General features: G+C 33.9%; 1 protein-coding gene across 1 annotated transcript in view; it reads left to right on the top strand.

The window, feature by feature from the left end:
• The window catches only part of LOC132726119 (regulator of G-protein signaling 3-like), a 57,292-nt gene extending 43,542 nt beyond the window's left edge, over positions 1-13,750 (top strand). The window contains exons 3-8 of the mRNA XM_060711390.1: positions 1,055-1,571; positions 1,753-2,609; positions 5,777-5,910; positions 7,524-7,681; positions 8,850-9,013; positions 10,117-13,750. Coding sequence (XP_060567373.1) covers positions 1,055-1,571; positions 1,753-2,609; positions 5,777-5,910; positions 7,524-7,681; positions 8,850-9,013; positions 10,117-10,302 — 2,016 coding nt within the window. The 3' untranslated portion in view covers positions 10,303-13,750. The remainder of the gene's footprint in view (positions 1-1,054; positions 1,572-1,752; positions 2,610-5,776; positions 5,911-7,523; positions 7,682-8,849; positions 9,014-10,116) is intronic.
• The last annotated feature ends 3,581 nt before the right edge of the window (positions 13,751-17,331 follow it).

Genomic DNA, 17,331 nt, shown 5'->3' with positions numbered 1-17,331 from the left:
GATGATTATTTATATAAAATAGTTTAGTTTAAAAGATATACTATGCTCAAATGTGATATTTGAAAATATTGATAATTGCTACAATCATGGTCTATTTGTAAGTATAGAAATATAATACATATTTTGACTTCACATGAAGTAGATTATGTTATGCTTTAAATCTTACACACTGTAAGTGGACACACTATAAATATTTAGTGTCATTAAAAATAACTGGCAGTTTTTATAAGAATGGACCAACTTCACTTGACTTGTAGTAAGGAAAATAGTTTGTATGTTCTTTTATTTGAATAAGACATTTGGTAAAAATATTACATATATTTCAATAAATATCAGAGGTCTTTAAATTACACACAATTTAAAAAAAGAGAGATTACATGTATTTATGATAACCGTGAAAGGGTGATATTTTAATTAAGTGTAAACATCCTGCAGTCTTTAGTGTGATGTCAAATTGCGTTAAATTCCTTGTTTATGAATGAGTGTCAAGTGTTAATTATGATGCTATTTCCTTTTTTTAAAAACCTCGTTTGACGTCTGCCAGCTTGCATTCCCGTAATATCACTGTATTATTTGTTGTTGTAAAGATACATGCACAATACTGTTGGTTTTATTTGTGAATTGCAACATTCTTGCGTGCAGTGCTAAAAGTAGCATTAAAATAATGGTAAATTTATATTAAATTTAGTTTTTATTTTCAATTTACTTTTGTTTATTTTGCACAATGTAACTTGATAGGGAAATGAAAAGAAGACAGACGGTTATTAACTTTTTCAAAAGGATTTAGAATTGTTTGTGGATTTAAAAGTGTATAAAGCTATAACTAAGGAAATATTTTTTTTATAAAATTCATATACAGTAGCATTATGTTGTTTCTGTAAACTAAATATGATTGATTCTTTTGTTACAATGGATTCTATGTGAACTGCAAATCAAGAAATGATTTATAGAATTTCAAGATTTTTAGCATGTCTACTAGGCTGCTGTTTTATTAATTAAGGTTTACAATTTTGTTGATGCAGGTTTAATTGTTATATTTATGTTATATTTTCAGGGTATCCACTTAGATGAGCCAGGTTCACCTGTGCAGATATCCCCAGCTAGATCTCCAGTCTTGACTGCCCCATACAAAGCTTCCTCAGGGTCAAGGTCAACAAAGTCACCTTTGAACTATTCAACAAGGTCACCAAGGTCAGGAGGAGATGTTGTAAGCATGAGGCATGGGGTCACTGTAACAAAAGCCCGCCACAATGATGTAGACGATGATAACATTTTAATGGTCAAAAAACCTTCTGTTAAATATAGTATGGCTAGCCCAGTGTCACAAAGAAGTTTAACAGCTGTGACAAAACAAACTGAAGGTTTGAAGTTAAATGAACCTTGTGATTTGACTAAGAAACAAGAGGAGTATTATATTCCAAAATTCAGCAAAAATAGCAGAGGTGGAAATAGACCACGACAAAGTTTACCTATAACAGTTAGACTAAGTGTTGACGAGGATGAAGGTCTAGATGTAGGGGACAGTCACTCAGACCTGTATACAGCTGACTCACATGACGATGGTGAGGAGGGTAAATTCAGTTTATTTTTATTTTTGTGCAATTTTTTTATTATTTGTATTTTTGTTGCATTTTCTTCAATGGATTCTATGTGAACTGCAAATCAAGAAATGATTTATAGATTTTCAAGATTTTTAGCATGTCTACTAGGCTGTTGTTTTATTAATTAAGGTTTACAGTTTTGTTGATGCAGGTTTAATCGTTATATTTATGTTATATTTTCAGGGTATCCACTTAGATGAGCCAGGTTCACCTGTGCAGATATCCCCAGCTAGATCTCCAGTCTTGACTGCCCCATACAAAGCTTCCTCAGGGTCAAGGTCAACAAAGTCACCTTTGAACTATTCAACAAGGTCACCAAGGTCAGGAGGAGATGTTGTAAGCATGAGGCATGGGGTCACTGTAACAAAAGCCCGCCACAATGATGTAGATGATGATAACATTTTAATGGTCAAAAAACCTTCTGTTAAATATAGTATGGCTAGCCCAGTGTCACAAAGAAGTTTAACAGCTGTGACAAAACAAACTGAAGGTTTGAAGTTAAATGAACCTTGTGATTTGACTAAGAAACAAGAGGAGTATTATATTCCAAAATTCAGCAAAAATAGCAGAGGTGGAAATAGACCACGACAAAGTTTACCTATAACAGTGAGACTTAGTGTTGACGAGGATGAAGGTCTAGATGTAGGGGACAGTCATCCGGACCTGTATACAGCTGACTCACATGACGATGGTGAGGAGGGTAATCATAATAAACCAAAGACAAACAAGCATATGGAAGTGGACAAAGACCTTTTACGTGTAGAAACTGAAGAATCTTCAGTGGAAGATTCGGATACTGACAATGTAGAATTCACTCTCAGCAGCGAAGCTGAGGGTCCAAGTACAGAGCAAATAAAATTGTCAAAAGAAAAAAGCTCAAAAAAGAAGAGAAAGTTAAAGAGTTTATTACCAGCATTAAAGCGAAGTCAAAGTCTGGGATGTGACACTAACAAAGTAAATGAAGAATCAGGGATACAAAAGCATGATGATGAAGAGCATCAAATAAGGGTAAGTTAGTATGAATAAGGTGATTTTGCACTTATAACCTTCTGCCTAATCTAATGAGTTGTTGCTGCTTTGACTTTGGAACATTCCCTTTGAGTATTAAGCGATTTCAATTCTAAAAACACAATCAGAATTTGAGCTTCCAATAGGATATAGCCTGGTCAGAGTTTTGCGCACAGATGTGCAGACTGGCCTAGCTCTAGTTATGGGCAAAGTTTACTTTTAATAAACATAGCAACATAGCAAAATGAAATCATTTGAGAACAATGCATCCAAGATTTCTATCGTTGTGATTAAAAATGTTCTGCAGATGGATGACTATAAAAGACCGTAGAAACTTTTTCATTACACATACATAGCTTGTGTTGTAGTCATTGCCCACCAGTTGACTATTACTATGTATGGCATTAGGATCAATTGACCTTGTCAAAGTGACTGAGTATTGTCAAACAGAGTTATTTTACACTCTCAGGTACATTCATCCTCCTCAACTGTCTCTAAATAATGCAAGTTGGTAAGCTAGTATTTGAGGGAAAGGACAAAAGCCCTCCTGGTCAAAAACGCTCCCATCCAAAAATGACAAGGCCGACAAAAGCCCTCCTGTGAAAATGACAGGGCGAATAAAAGCCCTCCGATGAAAATGACTGGGCGGACATAAGCCCTCATGTGAAATTAACAAAGCAAACAAAAGCCCTCCTGCATCAAATACATATATATATGTTGAATTGTTTGTGTAGATGTTAAGTATTATAAGGATAAATAAAACAACTTTATATTAAATTACTATGAAATTGCAATGGATATGTGACATCATATAATCTTAAGTTTTTATCCCTCTCTCTCATTGTTAAAATTTACTAGCTAGAATCCCATTAATCTTTGCCACAAGCATAGGGTTGAGTTCAGCCTGCACATCCTTTGGGTCTAACAGGCACAATTCTGTTGGTTAAGTAATTTTGATTTTTTATTGTGATATCCCCAAAATTGATAATGGAAAGTTCCAAAAATATAAGCTTGATAAGTTCATTTGAGAAATTCAGCCGGTTAAGGATATAATGACCCCCAATTCCCCCATCTATTGATCTATCATCTATCACTTTCACAATGCTATATTGTTGTATTGTGAAATTGGTTTTCATGGGAGACAACTGTAACATATAAATGCTGTAGGTAAGTTTTATAACACAGTAGTCTCCCTGCATATTATGTGTGAAAGACTGGCATAAGATTTCTAAATTCAGATTGTAGGTATTTTGCTAGACTTGCTTATAATAAATTCTTTTGAACACAAGGCTCTATATAATGGTAAGCCTGTAGGATTTTTGGCTGTGTAGTATATCTCTCTTTCAAACATTGTGGTCCTTTACATAATCCTGCCTGGGCCAAATACTTCTCAAGATTGGCCCTTATGGGTCACTTTGTTAACATAGACCTACAAGTTTATATTAAAGCACATTTAGATCAAGCTCTTCTCAAGAACTGAATTTTCTAGAGCTTCAATACATGGCATTTTATACTGTTTAGAGGCATTATGCTTGTATAGGTTTATAATATTATGGGATACATTATTATGTAAGCTGAGTTATAGAGGGTTTTAAGGCCTGCACTCCCAATAATTGAGCCGCCTCATGACAAAACCAACATCATGGGTTTGCGACCAGCATGGATCCAGACCAGCCTGCGCATCCGCGCAGTCTAATCAGGATCCATGCTGTACGCTATCAGTTTCTCTATTTGTTATAGGGTCTGTAAGCGAACAGCATGGATCCTGATCATGCAGACTGCGCGGATGCATGCTGGTCGCAAACCCATTATGTTGGTTTTGTTGTGACGCGGCTTAAATCTTGTTTGCTCCACATTGTCAGAGGTGCATTTTGTCACATATTTAGTGTGTTATACAATAAATATGTTCAGGGGATCATTAGAAATTGCAGGTAGAAAGATAGATTATTTTTATTTAACAACTGTAATAAAACAAAGAAAAGGGATAGGCCAAGCCAATGTCTTCAGGGAGCTTTGCCACTGTTTATTAACATTCCATGAGTCATGACCCTATGGTCAAATTGTCCAAACCAAGTGTGACCCAATGACCTACTACATTGAAAAATTATTACTTTTTCTAGCAATGGATCCCAGGCAAGTGATATCTCTAAACAAGGCCATCATGACTCTCTTGTTTTATATATCCATTGGGTGAAAATAATCAAATGACACACCTTTGAGCTGGTTTATGGTCATGCGGAAGAGGCAAACAAGCCTTTTATTTTCAGCCCATTCATTATCATTTACATTAACAGTAGTCTACAAGCTGTATATAGGAATATGTTTTTCACTTTTTCTAAGCAGAAAAAATAAATCATTCCTAGTGAGTCACAGAAATTAGCACCTGTCCAAGTGGTCTCTATATAAAAGATGGAGATCTTAATGCACGGGCCATTCTTTCTAAAGATTTTTACTGACAAGGACCAATTTATTTGTAAAATGTTCAAGATGTGGTGTTGCTTTATAAACAGGGTGTTTCGAAAGGTATTCATTTTTCTCAAATTTATTGACAGTTTTGTTTTTGAATTTATTTAATATTTTCAGGTTAATCAAATTAATGATTCGTTTTGTTATTGTTACTGATAAATTTAAATTCAAGTGTCTTCTTGATGATCGATTTTGAATAAAAGAAGTTTTTGAAAAACTTTTTTTATGACAGATTTTGAATAAATGTGACTATTGTTGATAGATTTTGAATAAAAAGTGATTTTTTAATGAAAGTTTTGAAAAATAAGGACATTTTGATGATATTTTATATTAGAGTGATTTTTTGATGATAAATGAAATTGCAACTTTCATAATAATTTTTAAGTATGAATGTAAATTTGGTACATGAAAATACATGTTTTTTTAGTTATTCCTTTCCAAAATAAGATTCATATTTAATATGCAAGAAAAAGAATCGAATACCGGCTGTTACACCATAGACGGGAATATTTAGCTCTTTGGTAACTACTGAGCAAAAACTGCTGTAAACAGTTGCCTTAGAGCTAGATAATCCTGGTCTGTACAGGTATCCGGAGTAAGATCCTTATAATATTTCACAGTAAATCATGCACGAAGAATGCCTTTGCATGTTTACCAATATTTCAGAAATCGAAATAAAATTTAAATATTTTTACGTTCAGGAAAAGTCACACGAGGAGAAGGATATAAGGAGAATGATTCACAAAACGTGCAGCGCAGATGCGGCCATGATGGCAAACGAAGTTCTTCCAATCGATCCTCAAGAGTTCATGAGAAACAAACAAAAATCATCTATGTAAGTTTAGTTTAAATCTTTTAAACATATTGTATCATGGCAATTTATCAATTAGTATAATACATAGGGAACTGGTTTACCATACACAGTTGAATGTTAATCTTTTGTTTGTTTTTTGTTGATGTTTTTTAATGCTGATTTTGATTTGCTAGTCATCTAGTCATAGCAAATAACCAGCTTTTCCTGGTTAACCAGTAGTTACCAATTTCATAATAGGGTGAAACTACAACGTACCTTAGTTAATGTAAGCCTACTTTACATTAGCACTTGAAAGTGTTTATCATTAGTTTTCAGTGCTATTGCTATTGATTTTCTACCTCTATTTTACAGCCAAATACAGGCTGTTTTACCCTAGACCAAAATAGGTATATTTTCCCCTAAAAAAAAACCCTGTGCAGAATCAGCAGATTACTGAATTAATTTTATCATCTTGAAGGCAGAAAGCTGTCCATATCATAAATAGCCTCTGCTATGTACCATGCATGTTGAATTTAATTGAAATTGAATTTTTTATAAATTGTGTGTGTCAATTCCATTCTCAGATTTTTTACTTTTCTGATTTATCGCTATATTTTCCTCATCATAAAGCCACTGGACGTTTTGAAAATTGAATAAAAAATCAATGATTGAGGGCAATGTATGTGAAATATCCTGTAAAAAAATATAACTATAAGTTTAGGCATTCTCATTGGTGGAAACAGTAGGACAAAGACTAAATTAAGCGTAGATTCTATTTCATTTACTGTTTTTATGACATTTAATATACAGTAAGATTCAATATTAACTGACCACTGAACCCCACTCCTTCTCTCTGATGAACTTTAAGTCACTGGCCTTTGGTATAAAGTACTTTGAATGTGTGTCAGAAGTATACCACAGGTTAATCAAAGTAAAAGTAACAATTCATTATCACATGCAGCATTATTGAAAACTTAGGCCAGATGTCATCAACCTAGAGTCTTACAGATTCAGATGAATTTAAATAGACTATCCCTGATTTAGACAAACTTAAAATAATTGTTGAGACAATTTTGGTTTTTACTTCGCACCAGCACAGTATAGGTCATATTGCAACTTTCCAGCTTTACTGGTGGAGGTAGACCTCAGTTGCCCTTTGTTCCATGCATTATTTCAGGCAGGAGTCCTGGGAACCTGAGTAGAAACACCTACGTTTCATAAGCTAGCTGGATAGCATTTTCACATGAAATACTGCAAAGTCGTTGTCAAGGTTCGAACCCACAGCTATAAGGGGCAAGTAAGCTGAAGTTGACCTAAAGCACTTGGCCACAAATTATACAAGATGTTCTTTTATGAAGAGAAAAATCTTAACATTTTGAGACTGATCTGGGTCCAAGGCTATAAAAAAATCTTAATGAGCACAAACTCAGATCTCAAGTACATGTATTTGATTGATCAGAAACCAGCACAGAATGTATTTTAACCAATGGAAATCCTGAAATTCCAGATAGAACTAGGATGAAAGTTTTATAATTTTGAGGCTGGATCTCATTCTGTTTTGCATAACTAAGTGTATATAATGTGACTAGTATTATATTTTTAAGCATTTTAAACCATGCAAAATGTAATTATTTCACATTTTTTGTTGTTCTTAGAGCAAGCAATATGCGTAAAAAGTTCCAAAAGTTGAAGAGAAGAAACACTGATTCCTTACTAGGTGCTGCAATTTTAAGTGTGCGAGGCACAACAAAGATTTCCCATTCGAGTGCTGTTGAATGGGCAACCTCATTTGAAGCTCTTCTTTCTGATAAAAGTAAGTTTCTGTCATTCATTTGAATAAGAAAGCCATTTTACCTATCTACCTGCATGCCTGCCTAGTTGTTGCAGAGGAAACAAAGATAAATTTAAGGATGGACACCACATGTTTGGCATGTTACAACAGTTGTATGATTTATTTTAAATTCTACAGATCTTCATTTCATTTTAGTTTACCAAAAAAAAAGAAAAAAGAAAAAAACAGTTTTAGTTGTATTAACCATAACAAACGAATGTTTATATGTCATTATGGCAGACTTCCCGAAAGTTGAAAAAAACTGTCAGACATTCGGTCTGACAAACCATGAAAATCTGTCGGACCGAAACAAAATCTGTCGGACCAAATAAAATTGATTAAAATCAAAGAAAAACTTGTGTTTGTATTTCTAAGACACTTTTTGTTTTTTATTTTTTCGCCGTAAAAATCGGCACAATCCGTACAGCGCATTTTCATCTCCTCCCTGTCATACACCAAGGATTCATGGTTCTGCTTTCATTTTTCATTAAATTTTGTCTCAGGTCTAATATTTTCATCATTTTATTGCTTTTCTGTGCACTCTTCTGACGAAGATTTTCGGTTTTTCCAAGGTTTGGCACCTTTAGCGACGCCATTTTGTATACATGCAGCTTGAGTATACATGCGGCTTGGATAAAAGCCAGACAGTCGGACCGATCCGGAATAAAAAATTGTCGGACCTGATCAAAATTTATCGGACATGTCCGTCGGACCGACGTATTTCGGGGAAGTCTGTTATGGCATCAGATATTTCGTTAATAAACCAAAATTTTAATGATGTCAAGAATATTACTTCTACACTCAGTGTAGTTCAACTTACATTTTTGTATTTTTATCAATTATTTTTTTATTAGCATGTAAGATTGGAAATTGATATCAATTTTTCTTGCATTATAATCTGTCCCAGATTATAATATAATAATGCACGGTTATCAACTTATCATTCAAAAGCTTTGTAATTAATCACTCTGGCCTATCAGTCTTTATGATATATGTGTATTCCTGTGCATTTGAACTCAAACCATTCATTATTCTACAAGAATGTTATCAAAATTGATATCTTTTTCCTAAATAATAGCCACAAAGCAGTTAACTTGTATAATAATGTAAAAGCTGTATGTATGTTTATAAAAGGCATTTTATATTTCAGATGGTATAGAGATGTTCCGTCACTTCTTGAAGTCGGAATTCAGTGAAGAAAACATTGAATTTTGGGTAGCTTGTGAGGAATTCAAAACAGTTCGTACAAACAAGCTGGTCTCACGTGCACAGAAAATCTACAGTGATTTCATAGCAATCAAAGCACCAAAACAGGTAATTTTGAAGTTTGTATGCATGATATTTACATTGGTAGGATTCCACATTATCGCTCATCTGCAAAGTGCTCCTATTCAGACTGGTTTTTTTTCTCCAAAAATCAAAGTTCCAAAACAGGTAATTACCGGTAACTGTTTCGGGAGCGGTGGCCTAGTGGTTTAGGTGTCTGCCTCTCCCTCCAGGTATCATAGGTTCGAGCCCTTATCATGTTTCTTCATATAACACCAGTACTGGTTGGTTCCAGGAAGCGAGCTTGAAAGTGCTTAATTTGTGCCCAAAGTATTGACTAGGGTCATGACTGTTTCCTCACTGGCACCAATAAGTAGAGTGATACCAGTTTTCATTGAATGAATTTCCCTACATGATGCAAAATAAAAAGTTACCCTATAATATCATCATCACCATACATTGTGTATTTACTTATTTAAATACTTAAGTCTTGTCATAGATACACAACTGAAGTATAATGTACTTCATGCATTATTTTAATAGCAGTGAATATAAAAAACAAAAAAATCATAAAGTAAATGGAAAATATTTTGGTTTCGCAGAATGTGCTAAATAGTTTTATTGCACAAGACAATAACAGTGAAGAAATAATAAGTGAGTCAAATAGAAATGAAATTACATAAAAATAGTTTATTAAAAAAAAATCTAGAGAATCAAAAATTAACAAATTGTACAAAATTTTTATGATACTAAGGTGAGATGATATGTGAATCATTTGTTTTCAATTAGTGTGGGGGCAGCAATATATTCTATGTTTAAAAGGCTTGGTCAATTTATAAGAGTTCAAACAAAAGTACAACAAGCCTTGAATTGTCGGACAAAAAATGTTGTTTTTTCACTTAATTTTGCATAAATGGTAATGGTTATAAAAGAGTAATTTTTATGTAAATACACCTCATGCTTTGTTGAAGATAAGTACAATATATTACAATTGTTTACTATAGATATCTTATTTATATCTTAAGTGATGGTGTTGCAACGAAATAGTAGTGATTAAATAGACTCTGTATGTATTATCAGGGGTTTTTTGTGTTTTTTTTTTTTTTGGAAAATGTAGTTTTTTAAAAAAAAAATACTTTTTATATTTTCAGGTAAATTTGGATTCAAAGACTAGACTAGAAACAGTGACAAATTTGGAAAATCCAACACGAGATATGTTCCGAGAGGCCCAGAAACGTATACAATTCCTCATGGAAAACGACTCGTATAAACGTTTTATAGATTCAGACGCATATAAACATTTGATTCGTAGAAATTCCAGTTCTGGTGGAAGATGAAGAATCGGTTCAGAACGACTGCTTAAAGCTGCTTCCCTTTTTATTTTTTTTTAATTCTGGTGATGTCCAGAGTAATAAGCAAAATTACCCACTGCTTCAATAATCAAGGAAATCCTGTCAAACTATGATACTGTGTCTCACTGCCTGAAATCAAATAGTAACTAGCAAGTCATGTGTGTTCATGTCACATGACCTTTGTTCATGTCACATGACCTGTGTTCATGTCACATGACCTGTGTTCATGTCACATGACCTGTGTTCATGTCACATGACCTGTGTTCATGTCACATGACCTGTGTTCATGTCACATGACCTAAGGGAAGTGACATTATGCTCGTTTTCTTGTTTATAAGTTGAGTTGAATTAGTAATACATCATGTATATTTCAAAAGAAGCAATAATTACGGTGATTTAAACCAATAATTGATAAAGAAAATAATTTATGATATAATATAAAAAAAATACCTAAATTATATGGATTTTTGGTGTGTGTGTTTTTTTTTTATTGTAAAATATAAAATTGAACAAAATTATGGCAAAATGTCAAGCTTTCTTTACTTTTACCTGTTCACCGACCATTTACATATGAATGGGCATAATGTCACTTTAAAACAGTTCACAGCTTATACAAAACAAATTGTGTTTTCATTTTACAGTGAATCACTCGTAGATATTTCAATGATTCTGTAAGTAATATGTTTCCTAAAATTCATCAAATCATAATCCTATATTTCTTAATGTACCGGTAATGAAGAAATCAAAGATGATTGTCTAAAGGAAATAAAAATCTAATTATTTGGTTAAACCAATCAATAGACTGCCCTTAAAATTTGATGTATCTTAAAGTATCAATACTCATTATGGTAATTAAAACAAAATAGGTCAAGGTTTTTTCCTAGAAGAGGAAAAAGATAGATAATATTTTACTTGGAACAACCTGTAATGATTACTTAACATTTTTAGATACTTCAGTAACAAAACAAAATAACTGTTGAAAGTGTAATATAAAGTTGAGTAGATGACATTTAGTAAAAGGCCATATTGAGAAAAGCTCAGCCTGTTGGCATAGCAACTGATTTTTCCCATAATACCTTGCTGTATAATGTTGGCATAGCAACTGATGTTACCCATAATACCATGCTGTATAATCTTGGTCTGCATTTATATCCTGTTCAGTCTGTACTTGTTTTGAAATTTTCCCTAAAATTGATGAATGGTTTTGTCCAGATTAAAAGATGTTAAAGTCAATTTGAAATATATAGCTTAATAAGGCAATAAATTTTAGTACAATGCTCAAAATTTATGCAGAAATTTGTTTGAGATGTATTAGCTCAGGCCTTGAATGAATAAGGATTAAATATTTTAGAATTTTCCAATATTCATTTTTATATGCCAGAAAGAATTTCGGACATATTATGTTATACCCCCTGGCGTCCGTCCATCTGTTAGCAATTTGGTTTCCGGAGCATAACTTAAGTTCCATTTGGCCCACAACATTCAAACTTCATAGGATGATTGTCCATATTGGTTAGAAGACCCCTAATGATTTTGGGGTCACAAGGTCAAAGGTCAAGGTCACTATTACTTAGAAATTGAAAACAGTTTCTTGAGCATAACTTAAGTTCCATTTAGCCCACAATATTCAAACTTCATAGGATGATTGTCCATATTGGGTAGAAGACCCCTATTGATTTTGGGGTCACAAGGTCAAGGTCAATATTACGGTAAAACTGAAAACAGTTTTCGGAACATAACTTAAGTATCATTCGGCCTACTATGTTTAAACTTCATAGTATGATTGTCCATATTGGGTAGAAGACCACTAATGATTTTGGAGACACATGGTCAAAGGTCAGGGTCACTATTACCTTAGAATTGAAAACAGTTTCTGGGGCATAACTTAAGTTCCATTTTGACCACAATATTGAAACTTCAAAGGAGAATTGTTAACTGAAGGAGGTAATACTTTATTTAATTCCCATGTCTTACAAATACTTCATCTTTACTAAAAAAAAAGCACTTTCGGGCATATAATGCTCTGCCTAGCGGTGCTCTTGTTCTTATTAGAATATATTTTCAATTTTAATTTTGTTTTCATGGAGTTGGTTCTGATTCAACTTGTCTCTGTCTCTTACTTCCTGTCTGATATTATATGCGTATGAATATCATATTATATCAATAACCTAAGAAATTGACTGAATCTTAAAAGTTGAAGTGGAAAATTGATTACAGTTTTTTTTTATTACTTTTTATTTTATGTAGATTTGAGGGGGGGGGGGGGTCAACTGCAGGTCAACATAATCATAATTTACAGTGTTGAGTTGTGACACTAGGTATTCAGAATACTACATTGTCTATCATCCATCACAAACCCAGATAACAACTCCTGATTTCACCCTTCTTTATGCAGTCTCTCTCTCCCCACATAGGATCCCTCTGCTTTCCTTAATCTGTCAGAAATGAAAGGGAAATTTAACAAACTTGGCTGTCATCCCTAAAGTCTTCTGTATTCGAACATTAATCCATCCACTCAATGTGCTGTGGTAATTATTGTTGTGCAATATACAGGTATAAGTCAACTCATCATTTCCGACTCATCCTTTCCAGAAGTTGACTCATCATGTCCGACTCATCATTTCCGTTGTCTTAAATTAATTGCTCAGTTGGAGATGATGGCTTAATTAACAAGTTTCTAACAAATATGCGACCAACTGGACAGGTGTATGACTTATATAGTTAAAAAAGTATGATCTCCCACGTTAATATACGTCATGGACTGCCATTATTTGAAAATATGAGATGAAAACATGAGGAAAAGAAATTTTTTCATTTTCTTATTTTTCTCCAAATATTTGTATTTGAATATTCAGCATTGTTTCATTTTGTCAAATAAAATTCTCATTCCTTGTATTTGCCTTTGTCAAATCTTACATAAAACATGGGTTATGCATGCTGTATTGACCTTGATTGAAGATACATGTGAACTTAAATCAGTGCTTAAAGACCAGACCTTTTAGACCCTGTGTGTTTTTACTGGTTTTGTTGTACTTTTCATAGGATGGAGGAGAGCTACTGTGCTCACCCTGGCGTCAGCATCTCTAGTTTGGATCTGTTTTTGCTTGAAAGTTTGTATCTCAAAACTGCTGAATTGAATGGATTGAAACTTTACACACTTATTTGAGAGCATAATAGGGGTCACTGTTCAAGGCCCATAACTATAACTTGGATATATACAGAATTATGTCCCATTTGAACCTAGAAAATTGTACATTATCCAGGCACATGTTTTTCTATCAATTCTTGAGAATAGTCAATCATGCTGACATATAGATAGCTCGATTTGTTTCCTTGGTTATATAATGCTATATCAGAGTTATAGAGGAGTGTAGTCTTGTTTTGTCCAAATGTTTTTTACAAGAATATTCTAAGAAAATGATATTGCAATAAATACTGTTAATTGTTTCATCAATAAACTACCAGCAGTTTATTGCAGGTATATATCTATATTTCAGATATATTTGTGTCCTTGGATTAACAGACTTTCCCTTGTTTATGACTACATGTATATTTCTTCATTTTTGGAAAACAACCACCTTGTCACATGATTTCCTGTATTTCCAACTTTTAAACTGTGTATACAGAGCACTAACAGTTCAATTATACATATGAATGCGAGTACATGGATACATATGAATGCGAGTACATGGATTTTGTGCTCTTAACTTTCAACCAAAAAGAAGGCAAATTTTTTCTATTCATTCAGAAAATTTAATGCAAAATGCGGAATTCAGCAGAGCAAAGATGATCAAAATAAAAACATAAAATTAAATGATTGTTAATTTTTTTTTAATTCACATATTTTTGATTTATAAATGAATTGTACAGTAAAATTCTATCACAACTTGTTATAGTCAAGTTGTAGTTTTATGAGAGTTATTGAGCTGTGTCATGACAAAACCAACGTGATGCATTTGCCACCAGTATGGATCCAGATCAGCCTGATCAGGATTCATGCTGTTCGTTTACAAACCCTATTACAAGTAGAGAAACTGATAGGGAACAGCATGGATCCTGATCAGACTGCGCGGATGCGCAGGCTGGTCTGGATCCATGCTGGTCTCAAACCCTTTATGTTGGTTTTGTCATGACACAGCTCATTTTTTAGGGTACACAAATATAAACCATGTTTTTTTTAGAGTACATAAATAGGTACCATGTTTTTTAGAGTACACAAATACTGGTACCATGTTTTTTTTAGAGTACACAAATACTGGTACCATGTTTTTTAGAGTACACAAATACTGGTACCATGTTTTTTTAGCTCACCTGTCACAAAGTGACAGGGTGAGCTTTTGTGATCGCTTTTCGTCCGGCGTCCGTCCGTCCGGCGTCCGTCCGTAAACTTTTACTTTAAATGACATCTCCTCATAAACCACTAAGCCAATTTCATCCAAACTTCACAGGAATGTTCCTTTGGTGGTCACCTTTAAAAATTGTTCAAAGAATTTAATTCCATGCAGAATTCTGGTTGCCATGGCAACCGAAAGAAAAAACTTTAAATATCTTCTTTTAAAAAACCATAAGAGCTAGAGCTTAGATATTTGGCATGAAACATCTTCTAGTGAGTGTCTACCAAGTTTGTTCAAATAAAAAGCCCTGGGGTCAAAATTGGCCCCGCTCCAGGGGGTCATTGATTTTCCCTATATGCATATAGTAAAAACTTAAAAAATCTTCTTTTAAAGAACCAAAAGAGTTAGAGCTAAGATATTTAGCATGAAACATGTTCTAATAAGTGTCTACCAAGTTTGTTCAAATAAAAGCCCTGGGGTCAAAATTGGCCCCGCCCCAGGGGGTCATTGATTTTCCCTATATGCATATAGTAAAAACTTAAAAAAAATTCTTTTAAAGAACCCAAAGAGCTAGAGCTAAGATATTTAGCATCAAACATGTTCTAATGGATGTCTACCAAGTTTGTTCAAATAAAAGCCCTGGGGTCAAAATTGGCCCTGCCCCGGGGGGTCATTGATTTTCCCTATATGCATATAGTAAAAACTTAAAAAATCTTCTTTTAAAGAACTCAAAGAGCTATGGCTAAGATATTGAGCATCAAACATGTTCTAATAGTTGTCTACCAAGTTTGTTCAAATAAAAGCCCTGGGGTCAAAATTGGCCCCGCCCCAGGGGGTCATTGATTTTCCCTACATGCATATAGTAAAAACTTAAAAAATCTTCTTTTAAAGAACCAAAAGAGTTAGAGCTAAGATATTTAGCATGAAACATGTTCTAATAAGTGTCTACCAAGTTTGTTCAAATAAAAGCCCTGGGGTCAAAATTGGCCCAGCCCCGGGGGGTCATTGATTTTCCCTATATGCATATGGGGGGGTTGGGGGGCCTATATACAGGTGAGCGACCTCATGATGGCCCTCTTGTTTAGAGTACACAAATACTGGTACCATGTTTTTTTTAGAGTACACAAATACTGGTACCATGTTTTTTAGAGTACACAAATACTGGTACCATTTTTTATTTTAGAGTACACAAATACTGGTACCATGTTTTTTTTAGAGTACACAAATACTGGTACCATGTTTTTTAGAGTACACAAATACTGGTACCATTTTTTTTTTAGAGTACACAAATACTGGTACCATGTTTTTTAGAGTACACAAATACTGGTACCATGTTTTTTAGAGTACACAAATACTGGTACCATTTTTATGCCACCGCAGCATCTGCGATGCGGTGGCATATAGTGATTCACCTGTGTGTTTGTGTGTGTGTGTGTGTGTGTGTTATATAGATTATATAGTGAACTTAAAAAATCTTCTTGTGAAAAACCACTAGTCCAATTTCAACCAAACTTGGCAGGATTGATCCTTGGGTGAAGGGCTTCCAAAGTTGTTCAAGGAATTTCATTCCATACAGAAATCTGGTTGCCATGGTAACCAAAAGGAATTATAAGAATAAATTTAAAAAATCTTCTTGTAAAGACCCAAAAGGCCTAGAGCTTAGATATTTTGCATAAGGCATTGTCTGGTAGACCTCTACCAAGATTGTTCAAATTATAGCCCTGGGGTCAAAATCGGTCCCGCCCCGGGGGTCATTGATTTTCACTATATGTACATATAGCAAAACCTTAAATACCTTCTTGTAAAGACCCAAAAGGCCTAGAGCTTAGATATTTTGCATAAGGCATTGTCTGGTAGACCCTTACCAAGATTGTTCAAAATTATAGACCGGGGGTCAAAATCGGCCCCGCCCCGGGGGTCATTGATTTCACTATATGTGCATATAGCAAAAACTTAAAATACCTTCTTGTAAAGACCCAAAAGGCCTAGAGCTTAGATATTTTGCATAAGGCATTGTCTGGTAGACCTCTACCCAGATTATTCAAAAATTATAGCCCTGGGATCAGAATCGGCCCCGCCCAGGGGTCATTGGTTTTCCTTATATGTATATAGTAAAAACTTATACATGTGTAAGTAAAACTTTTAAAAAATTCTTCTAGTAATTGAACAAATGCTAGAGATTAGATATTTTGCATGAAACATTATGTAGTGAACTTCTTAGCAAGATTGTTTTTAAATTATAAGCCCTTGGGTTCAAAATTGCCTTTGCCCCAGGGGGTCATTGATTTTCAATATATATATATATATATATATACAGTTGACTCTCGGTAAACTCGAAATCCAAGGGCCTGGGCATTTAACTTCGAGAGAAAACGGAATTCGAGTAACGTGGGAACTACCACCATTACATGTATATACATGTGCCTGATTGAATATGCAAAGGAGTAGGTTTGTTATTGTTGTTAGCGGCAATGCTGCAATTATTTAACCATTGAAATGACGGTAAATCAACTTACAACTGCAAATTATAATGAACAAAAATATTATCATTTCAAAATTAAATACATGTTATATTAATAGTGAAACAGAAACACACAATTACATTTGATTTAATTCATCATCGGACGAAAACGAAATTAGCAACTATCGTGAAACCGGAAGTACAAATATGACAGATAAT

This window comes from Ruditapes philippinarum, unplaced genomic scaffold (assembly GCF_026571515.1).
Source record: "Ruditapes philippinarum isolate M1 unplaced genomic scaffold, ASM2657151v2 ctg3064_1_1_1_1, whole genome shotgun sequence".
Taxonomy (NCBI): Eukaryota; Metazoa; Mollusca; class Bivalvia; order Venerida; family Veneridae; genus Ruditapes; species Ruditapes philippinarum.
Note: the sequence above shows the minus strand (reverse complement) of the source record. Positions and strands in the feature narration are given on the sequence as shown.